At 43.7% G+C, this 11,267-nt stretch overlaps 1 protein-coding gene across 1 annotated transcript in view; it reads right to left on the reverse strand.

Moving 5' to 3' along the window:
- STIM2 (stromal interaction molecule 2) overlaps positions 1–9,474 on the reverse strand; it is a 493,142-nt gene extending 483,668 nt beyond the window's left edge. Inside the window, exon 1 of the mRNA XM_086964004.1 lies at positions 8,806–9,474. Within this exon, the coding sequence (XP_086820130.1) occupies positions 8,806–9,034 (229 nt within the window). The 5' untranslated portion in view covers positions 9,035–9,474. The remainder of the gene's footprint in view (positions 1–8,805) is intronic.
- Between the last annotated feature and the right edge of the window lie 1,793 nt (positions 9,475–11,267).

Genomic DNA, 11,267 nt, shown 5'->3' on the forward strand with positions numbered 1-11,267 from the left:
ACTATGATAATTGGAGGCACTGAATTGGAGGTGTCGATCTAGGTTGCACTGGCAGATATACCGCACAAGACTAGGCGCTACAATGGTTAGAGCTCATTGTTCCCCTCACAAACTATAGGCTTGGAATTGTGCATCATCACTCCTTCATGTAAAATAAGTGGACCTAGTTCAAGCTCTTTCCAAACTATGGCACAATGGGAGAGGTTTTGCCGGAAACGGTTTAGACAGAACACTTATTATAACTTCTTCCTCCCTCCAATACATTTGTTATCCTTTTTTATCCTCCTCCCTATTGCTTCTCAATTCAATTAGTTTATTTGTTACGGAACTCCAACGGAGGTCCACAAAAATACACCAATACAATAAAAAAAGACATACCTTATAACAAATACAATTCTTAATAAATATCCAGGAATGTTTTAAAAAATTGAAATATTCTATAACAAGTCATTTCATTTGGAGGGGACAACACAAAAGATCGTGCCTCCTGAGCAGAACGAATATTACATTTAATAAATAAGGGTCTCAAAAACGTTCGCCTTGCCCTTAGAAGTTCTGGGCACTATTGCTTCTCCTTCTTTAACTATTTGAGGACTGCATCAGTGTTTTCTCTTGACACATGCAGTCAGTAACACCTTTTCTCACAACCAATTTCTCCTTCATTGGTTTTCTACATATATTGATGTCCTTTCTCTTCAGCTACAATCATGGCAGGAATCTGGGTATTATTGTGGATCCCCCTTAATTTTCATCCCACACTTATTATTCCATAATATCCTAAATGACAGCCCCCCCGGTGACTGGTACTACTCTTGAACTTGTGCATCTGTGATTATTGAGAAACGGTTTATTTGCCCCCCTCCTCTATTTATAACAAATCTTGCAGACATTCTCTCAATGTCATTGAACTAAGGACTCGCCACATCTCAATGAAAACCTAACCGCTTACTGCAGCCAGGAGCGGCCTCGTACTGCTGCGTTCTTTTCAAACATCACTGAATACTCTCTATACTGCAGCCAAAGTCACATAGAGCATGGCTGCCAAGACAAGGAATCACAACACAAACACTTAACAATAAACTATCAAATCAAACACATACATCTAAAACAAAACAATACTTAAAATCGAAATGAATCAAACTAAGACTAGAGCACATCACACTTCATTCTGATAGTCTGTTTAGGGAGGGTCCAATTTACTAAGATTTACCTATGACTGACTCGTGAAGTATTCCTGACTTACTCATACTCTGTGCTCCGAACTTACTCATACATTTAATATAAGCAGGAACGAGTCAGGAGTACTACTCAAGTAGGTCACATCTAGTCACAGAAAGATCTATGTAAATCAAGAGCAGACAGTTTTATAGTAATGTACCATTGTAGGTAATTCTAATTCAAGGCCTACAAACACCTTCCCAGCGGAGGAATGTGGGAGCCAAATATAACACTGATAAAGTAACATTTTCTTTGAGGGATATTTACTTAACAAAGCACTCAGACTTTAAGACAGATGGTCAGATTCACAACCTTTATTGTGGATCATAGTATAAGTTAGGTGGGAAAAACATTAACTATGCGAGGAGAAAGTGCAATTTTCCACAGAAAGTAGGAACTTTATATGCAGAGCAGATTTCAGAGGTATTGAACACATATGTGCATAGAGCCCAGAGGGAGCAGCAATAACTGATGTTTAAAAAATAAACAAAACAACTATGTTCAATGGCAGCACCAGGTATAGTATAGTAATTTTTGCTACACTTTCCCCATGTTCTGAGATTGCATGATGGAAAGGGCCAATACTGAGACTACCTTAATAAGATGAATCAGTAGCATTCATAATTGCTCTTTGACTTTGAAAGATTTACTATAACTCAATCATGGAACCTGTGAGCTAGAAGATTCACCCAAGAGTCAGCTGTATGATGCTTGTTGAGCTTCAACTGTAAATCAGTCACACAAAGGTGTGCATAAAGTCTAACCACTGCCAATCGATCAGAGTACCATTCTAAAGCAGTGTTTTTCATCCACTGAGCCTCTAAAGGTCGATTTTATACAAATATGCACTCACAGGAAGAGTCTATCCCAAACTTTCAGGCAAAGCCACCCACAGGAGGGAACACACGTAACCCCCAGATCAGTTTCGGCCTAGTTTGACCTCATCAGGCAGTTTTACCTTGGTTCCTAAGGCACAGGAGCAAGCTATCAACGGTGAGTTTGAATGCTACCCAGAGCGACTGCCAGTGGATAAACTACTTTCAAGCCTTCCTTCCATCACTTTTTGTGGGACTGATGTTATGCCCTAAATGGCCAAAGGTATGCCAGGACGGAGGTCCCTTGCTCGCTGTGCTATAGGATCCAGGCTGTGCCTCACTGACAAAGCCCAATAAGGCAGAAACCGGTCTGTGTTTGTTTGTCTTCCCTTCTGGAGCCCGGGGGGCCTCGCCTGAAAGTTTAGAATGGCCTGCTCCCATGAGGAGCCGGGCCAGTGCTGATTTGCATTAGAAGGGCCTTTGTCTGGAGTGGCAAAGTGAGTGAAAAACTGATGCGTACCTGAGAGATTGCCAGTGGTTAGACTATTTGCAAGCATTCCTCCCATCACCTTTTGTGTGACTCAACTGTACCACATTCGGGTCAGGGCTACACTGAAAAGAAGCCATTGAAATTCTTATGCCAATAGGGAGATAATTTCAAATAAAAAAAGTGTCGGCAAGTTAGGTGAAAAACGAAACTTTGCAAATACAGAGAAACACAGGACAACAAAACCATCACTGCCACTTAGAACAAACATAAAAGCAACTCAGTACAACAGCATGACCCTAGATACCTCTTCAAGATCCTAGCCCAGCATTTACAGTGGACGGAATGTGGCTCACACAATATGCAGAGAACCACAGATGTAGTGTCCTCGGATTCAGGCTTCAGACCTCTGCAAAGAATAAGAATGTTCCTTCTAAGGTGTTAAGTCGGAACCATAAAAGTTCAACACAAGTACAGGCTGTTCAGTGAGCAACCGGATATTCTTTGATTCACTACTTAAATGGCAAGCAGGTGCAGCAGCCACGTTTGCTCAATGAGCTTCAAGGAAACACACAGTATTCCATCCACTGAGGAACCTCAAGTGCTGTTTTGGAGTTAGTATTCAGAGGGATCAAATAAATCCTCACTGTAGGAAGGAAAATAACAGCTAGGTCCAGATTACGCAAAAAAAAAACTGTCAACACACTTGTTTGAAAGTTCATCTTAACACTCATTTACTGAAGGGGTTCCACGACAGAACGGAATCCAGGACTTGGTACACAAGGCCTAAGGGATCTAGCCATCCCTTAGTGCGTGTCAGACAAAGGAGTCAAATAAACTGGGAGAATCTCCAAAGGAACCTGACCCCAAGGCTAGGCTTGGCCTATTTAAATGACGTTCAATTCTACTTTCCTTCCGAGTTAACCACAGACGGTTTCGCTTCCTCCTCCTTTCAGCCACGCAGCAGCTTCCTTAATCGCTCACAACCTGCGCCCACGAGCAGCCATATGTGAAAACACGGCTTTGAACGTAAAATTCAACAAAAACTGAGCTGGTTTTCGAGGCTTCTTCTTACTATACAAATGTAGCCTTCATTAATAAGACAGTGATACTAAAATGCTTGCGAATTTGGAAAGTGTGAGCGCTCAGGAACATACATTAATTTGGTCTTTCAGACTCAAATTACGAGAAGGGGCGTATTCTGGCGGCTGCTGGGTTCTCTGGAGTTTGCTGCTAAACTCTAGTAAGACCCTTCTTTCTCACGGCCGTGTGTGCGTGCGTGCGTGCGTGTTTTCTTACGTAGCGCGAAACTATTCAGCTGATGAGAGGCACTGTACCAATTATTCTGTGTGGGGATAGGGGGGGTAAAATTAGTGTACAATGTACATCAAGTCGAGATTACACAAATGCAGTTTATATACAGTGCGATTATCCCAGAACCTCGCGATATTAAATCCAGGGCCGGCCGGGATTCGAACCTGGCGCACTAGGTTCCAAAGGCAGGTGCTCCAGCGATGAGGACACATCTTCTCCCTCCCACACCAATCCCAGGCTTTCTGAGCTTAGCTACCAAATGTATCTTCAGCGGTGTTTAATAGTAGACAGCACCAAGCAATCACTCCCCTCAACGTTAGGAGTGGTGTATTGTCGTATACTACAATCAACGAATACAGAGTGAGTCTAGCACAGAGAAACGCATCCACCCTGTCCTGCGTGTAAGATTTGCAGATTCTTTCTCTATTGTACCAGCAAGACACAAGAAATAGAAAGCTGTGGTTATGGCAGCGTTGGCGCCTCTTTCACTACTTTGAGATACCAGATATAACACACGCATCATCTACACCACCAGCAGGCAGCTTCACATACCACAACACTTTGCCACGCCCACTCTGCTGCCAATCTTCCTTATCGGTCTGCTACGTCTTATCTTTTTAAGTGCAGTGAATATAATTGTTTCAAACGCTTTATTGGAGCCACGGAAAATAAAACCCAACGTGGTACAATGTCACAACTGCATATGCATTTACGGAAATGAAACTGGTCAAGTGTGTGTGTGGGGGGGGGGGGGGGGGGGTGCGGGGGGGGGGGGTCAAAAGGCCACGACAAGTTGCTTTATGCCTGTAGTAGACCAACTACTCAATATCTCCAAGTGAACCGCATCTGGCTCCGGACTGCTTGTGGTAGCTAGCCAAGGCTCCTTGTGTGTTATGGAGCACGAATGATTTAAAAGGCCCTCCAGTTGATCTGTTTTGAGAGCAGCAGCTATGTCAACATGCAATACTGGCTTCGTCTGCCGAATTGTGTGTTAAATGGGTGTATGTGGGCAATCACAATACCATGTGTGCGTGGAGGGAGGTTTCAATAGCTTCATAAAGCTTGTAACACAATCTTCAGGCCTGGACTACCAAACAATAGTTGGATATACATTATAGTACTTTACTAAAGTACTATAATACTGATGCAACTTTTTTTCCCAAATGTTTACAACACAATGTAATTATCCAAACGCGGACTGACAACAATCATATTTGCCAAACACTTAGATATCTTTCACTTTTACTTAACTGTGCATAAGCTTGTAAAGTCCCAATGACTTCCCCTTATACGACGTGTATAGTATTAGAGTGTAAAATACTATTTATGACCATTGTTGATTGTGGCGGGAAGGACCATGACTCGCAAGAGATCAAGTCTCGGAGTGGGTCATGTTGTCCGTCCAGATCCGAGCAATGTACAAAAAAAGCATACAACTTTTTTTTAATCATGTGCAACAGTTGTACACAAAGGTGTTTTAACCTCAAATACAACTCAAGAAGGTAAATCAGTACATCATTAACTATGGTTTTGAGTATGGCCCCAGTTAGTTTCTTCACGAGTCCCTCTAGAATGGAATTTGTTTAGAATTAATCAGTGTTTTCTCAAATGAGCTGTGTGCACTATAGTAATAAATGTGTGGTTATGTGCTTATTGTTACACCTGTTCCAAATAAGGTGTTCGTTGTCCACATGTATTTTCAAAAGTATGGCATCAACTTTATACACAACGTACAAAAACAGATCAACATCATGATAAATAGGATTTCTTAGCCCTTGATAAAATGGATCAGATTCCCTGGCTTGCCTATATGAGGAAAGTATTTCATTTGTTGGGCACCCCAGGTCTTTTTTCGAACCAGACATGTTTATTCCAAAGTTGGAAAGAGAACGTTATCTATCGCTATTGCTCCAGGGTTCGGATGGAAAAAGCCCAGTCCATATTGACTGCAGACAATTTGTTTGTGACACTACAAGTGGAATGGAGATTTATTTGGGTCTAATACCCAACACCACACATAGACATTACTTTTCTCATCTACAACTCAGCACACTGCACTTCGTGATATCTTTTCTGTTACAGGGAATTTGGTTTGCGGACCTTAGTAAATGGCCATGTTACAATGCATCCACACAAACCACTACGCACTATATGCTCTTTTGCACTTTATATTTTTCCTGCTGGCCACTTTCTTGGTCCCAATCTTAAATAAAGCCAATAGTTATGATTAAGATGGTTATTTTTTTGATTTCACAGCATTTAGGATTGACCTGTATCAATTATGCTGTAATCAATTTTATCAGAAGTACCTTCAAGATTAGATGACGCTATGGAGACCTTTAAATGATAAATGTATTCAAATATAAGAGGAATTAATTATATTTTAATGTTTTTATGTCAATTTTTTAACCATTGTGGATACGTTTTAATGTTATTTGGCTGTTGACGTAATCTGCTGTGCATTTCGTACCGAAATTATGTGTTTACTTGTGCTTTTATGAACTGTATTGGAGCTGTAGTTTTAAAGTATATAAGCAACATAAAGATGAATCACTGAGTAATTCTGCACAATGGCACTGTGTTAAATTTTAACCATGCCTCTTTTCAGCGCATAAAGTATTAATCAAATAAAACAGGTGATCACGATATCGACACTACAAGGATAAAAGGCTGGGTAGTCCATACATGTTGTAAAACTTGATTGTAAACTAAGTTGGGCACCAAACGGATTTCAAGCAGAATGAGAGGTGGCTTCTTTCATGTAGCATATTGAAAATGAGCCCCAGCAGCTTAGATGTTTTTAAAATAGCAAAGTACACTGAATCCATATTAAAGGGAAATATTTTGTATGTTATAGTCCAAACAGGACACAAGTACGGTCTAATTACATACACAAAAACTATGAAGCCACTAATTGTGCACAGTTCCTCCTACAAGTCTTCTGTTATTAGCTAGTGATTTCATATACTATTTTACCTGTGTGCGATGTACTTTTTTCCACGACAGTCCATAAAAAAACGGATTCATGTCTACAAAAATGTGCATGGCCCACTACCACAATTCCAACAATATATACTACATTTTAGTCCGTCATTCAAACGTGGCGCAAACTACTACAAGAAATAAAAAATTGTATTCGTCTGCTGCCCTTTGGGTCCTATCGCCGGTCCCTTGTGCCTCCCTTGGTACCACGGCTACGGATGATAATCTACAGTGCCATGAGCCGACGTTTTCAAGCATCCAAATGAATTTGTCACTATACCCACATTTCTTAAGGCTAACTTCAAAATCTCAATATCTGGACCCTGGGCAGTGGGGGCACACAGTTGGCGGGTTGCAGAGGAATGCTTATTGACCGCCGTCACTTGGGATGGTTGTTGAAAAGACATACGGCCATTTGGGTGCCTTTGCATACCGTGCATTTGCAAGCAAATGAGTCACTGGCAAAACAGCATGTTGAACAATACATCGACTTGGCACATTTCACGAGTTTTGGATACCTTTGAATCCGTGTATGTTGTGGTGGCAGTCACAACCGTGCATGTTGCACACAACTCACGCATTCAGCAGAAGCTGTATTATTCCTAAGGGCAGTTAAAAATATGCAATTCACTGATCTATTGAAACGCGTTTGTGGTACACGCGTAAGCACAAAGGGGAGTCTAAATAATGCAAAACACGAGGAAATTAATTTTAATCTTTAAAACATATTATATTTCCTGCAACATAAGCCTTCAAATTAGGAAGCTCTGGATAATTATCTCGTGCGCTGTTGTAATGTCCCGTCTAGACTAACTAACTGCATGTAGGTAAACAGGTCGGTGTTATGTTTTGTGCATGTGCGTAGGAATGACAGACATGTCTGTGGGCAGGCGCTGCATTCAGAACGAAGGAAAGCAGCCGGAGCTCTGAGCAGGAGGCAGCACATGATTAATTGTTAGGACAGATGGCGAGTTACTGTACCTGCAGAGAGCTGCGCACACAGCCAAACCGGACACACACACCACATCCCGGGCATGCCGGGAAGAAGCTACTTTTCCCAATGCAATGGAGGGAAGGAGCACCCCTCACAGCAGCTTCAGGCCTCGGCGACATTCCTGAGTGCCTCACATCCGAGACTTAATTCGGGGGTACACACAGGGTGGTGTACTACAAAGAAAGGCCAGAGGACCAGTGGAAAGCGAAGCACTAAGAGGAGCCTGGGCCGAAAGAAGGCCAAGGCCTTCCGATTCCACAAGAAAGCTTGCTGCCCTGGGTTCTACAACGTGTGCCCCTGTGCAAGGACAACAATACGAAGTCCTGGTCTTCATCCCTTCACACACTGCGAACACTAACATGACATGGGGCAATCCTGACATTGCTCCGGGGTATAAAACGCAGAATATACCGTGGAATCCCCCACTCTCCCTCTCTGAGAAAGTCTATTACACTATTATTACCCAAGGCCAACCTACCCCAGCACCTTGGTTTAAACCCCACACTGCCTCCGTTGTGGAAGTAACAGCCTCGTATACTGTTCATAGGCACTGACCCAATGTACATTGGGGAAAACCCCAGGACATGCACAAAAACCCACACAATCTCTAAGGCCAGAAGCCCCGAGAGAGTATAATGGAACATACCCCACTATAACCAGATTTATGCCATCGCACTGTAATGGGAAGACCCTCTGCGCCATGTACCAAGTCTCAAACCTCCACAACTAAAGGTAGGCAACTCACTGCGACTGTCTTGGGAGGTGGGGGACACCCTCACGCTGTGACTGCGTCCATGAGGCGATTCCCACTTTATCTGTACTGCCCTTTCTCCCCACACTCGCACTGCACCTGGGCTTTTAGCCACCACTCTTCCCAAACACTGCCTCCTCGTATCTCTGGATCTACCCACAGCTCGCCCGTAGTGTTGTCATGTGTCCTTGGTTGTGTGTGATGCTGGCACCAGCGCTCACTTCTCCCCGCCTGCAGCTCTCACCTGCGGCCGTAGGTGCTGCGGCGGCCCCCGAGTCTTCTCTCCTCTCGGAGCTGCATGCCTCGGCTGTAGGGATATCGGGTTCGCATGCCTGGACTGCAGCTCGGGCTGTCCCTGCGGCGGCGGCGGCCAGGCACAGCATCATCAGCAGCGGCGCCCGGGCGGCCCAGCCCCGCTCTCCACGCCGGCTCCCGGACGCCGGGCTTCTGCCGCCCGGCCCGCTGCGGCTCATGGGCGCCGCGTCCTCCTCGCCTGGTCAGCAGCGACCCTGCAACCCCAGCGCCTCCCGCTCCGAGGCTCAGTGCATGCTTCGCCTCCGCTCAGCCCGGGCGCGCGGCTCGGCTCGGCTCTGCTCCAGCAGCTGCAACGTCACCGCGCACAGCCAGGCCGCGTCACTGCAGGCGGGCGCGCGGGGAGGAGGAGGCGAGGAAGCGGCCAGCGCAGGGGCTCCTGCGGCACCAGGGAGGGGAGACACGACCGGGCCTGTCGCCCGTGACTCATCCTGGCCGGGCGGTGACTCAACAATTAGGGGCATGCCCACCTGTGCCAGTCAGAGAGCGAACCGTCCTTCCAAGTACGGGAATAGCCATCACGGGCCCACCTGCGCAAACAGCCCCTGTAATCGTGGGAGCCACATAACCCATGCACACCTGTGCCAACCACTCATCTGCCGAGAATGCCTTACACTGTAAGCATACTTATATATGCACACACATCAGTGGTATCTCTCGATCTACACAGAATTATTATTACGTTTGACTTTTGCCAAAACCTTTTCCTTTGACTAAAATTTGGCGTATAATACCTGAAGGGGCTCTTGTGTTGGTGTACTTTCTAGCACTGTCGCGTGGCGAGGGAAGAACTTAAGCTCTCACACTTTGTTGGTAAATGCACTACTTTATTCCAGTAGTGAAGTTACAGACCCCACAATGACACCAAATCAAGGCTGTGTCCAACAGGATCTCCGTAACTGCCTCAAGCAGAACACCAAGATCAGAACACTGCCTCCTGAGAATCTAACCCTTCACATTCCATTGTGTAATGAATACACTTACCCATACTACCATCTTAAAAAAAAAACTCATGCTAAGAGGATAACAATTAACAATCTGGAATCGTCATCCATTCGTGGAAATACCCTTCAACGTTTTGAACTTAGTTAAGTGTTACAACAGGTGTAACATTATCACAAGATTCACTTTTGAAATTATTGCTAACATTCAATGCATACAGTGGTCTGTCTAAGTGTGGAAAAAAAGTAGGGAAACTGCACATAGACTCAGAGGGCGGGAATAGCTTGAGGATTTGGTCAGTTGGCGGATTCAGAGGCGTGGCCATAAAAGCAAAACATCCCAGTTTTTAGTATTTGTTTGGCATTTGACTGACCAGTTGATGCTTATTATGTTATTTAATTCAACCACTGGATACACATGTTTATTTCAGGTTTAATATGAGTTATTGACATTAAAATACATTCACAAATTGGGATATTTTTGCAATCACAGAATGTCCCAAATACCCTTAAAAGTGGAATCATAAGACATTTGTCTCTGAGCCATGCAGTTTCTGTCATCAGCACTTATGCTCCCTTTTTCCACAAGAGCAGTTCAAACATGAGTGTCAAACTATCCTAGTTTGCAAATGTTTTCCACATAATTATGGCTCTGCCATATTTGCCACATAATACACCATCTGTTGCATAATCTAACAATTTTAACAAAAAAAATGTAGCTCAAACAGATCAAATGTTACTAAAAAATGTGACTTGTGTAGCTGCGAACTGGAGGGCCCTTTGCAAAGGTTGACTGGTTATCTTGCTCACTGCTGTATTTGCAAATTATACTGGTATTAATGAGGAAAAATCTTTGCATAGACTGTTAGTATGTGTAAAAATGTCAAAATAAAGTATCAGAAAATGAGCTGCATTAACCAGCAGACTTTTTTTGCTGCATAATTTTGTCCTCCTTTGCTGCATAATTCCAGTGCCCTCAAAGCAGGCAGCACATGTTAAAAGTGCTTGTGCATGAAGCAAAGAGAGCGTGGACTTTGTGAACTTAATTAGGTGTGCATGCAAATCCTGCTTTGCAGTGACCCGTTTCAATGTCCATTGCTTATATAAACTAAAATAAGGAAAACAGCTGATAAGATCACATTAAACATTTTCCATGCCATGCATCAACCAACATAGCTGCCAAGGTTTCAGATTGCCATGTGTGACATCTTCATAATTCAAGGACTATGAGTGACACTTAGTTCTCGCAAGCAAAAATCATGCAACGAAGATGAGGTAAACATCTAAATATCAGATATTACAGCCATCTTGCAGAGTGAGTGTGTGTGTGTGTGTGTGTGTGTGTGTGTGTATGCTGTGTGATAACAAGGTACTGGTAACAACACTACAGTCAGTGGCAGGCTGCCTCAGCTGACCAATGAAAGTACTTACTTGTGAACGTCTAGTTCTTTCT

This window comes from Lissotriton vulgaris, chromosome 3_2, assembly GCF_964263255.1.
Source record: "Lissotriton vulgaris chromosome 3_2, aLisVul1.2, whole genome shotgun sequence".
Classification (NCBI taxonomy): domain Eukaryota; kingdom Metazoa; phylum Chordata; class Amphibia; order Caudata; family Salamandridae; genus Lissotriton; species Lissotriton vulgaris.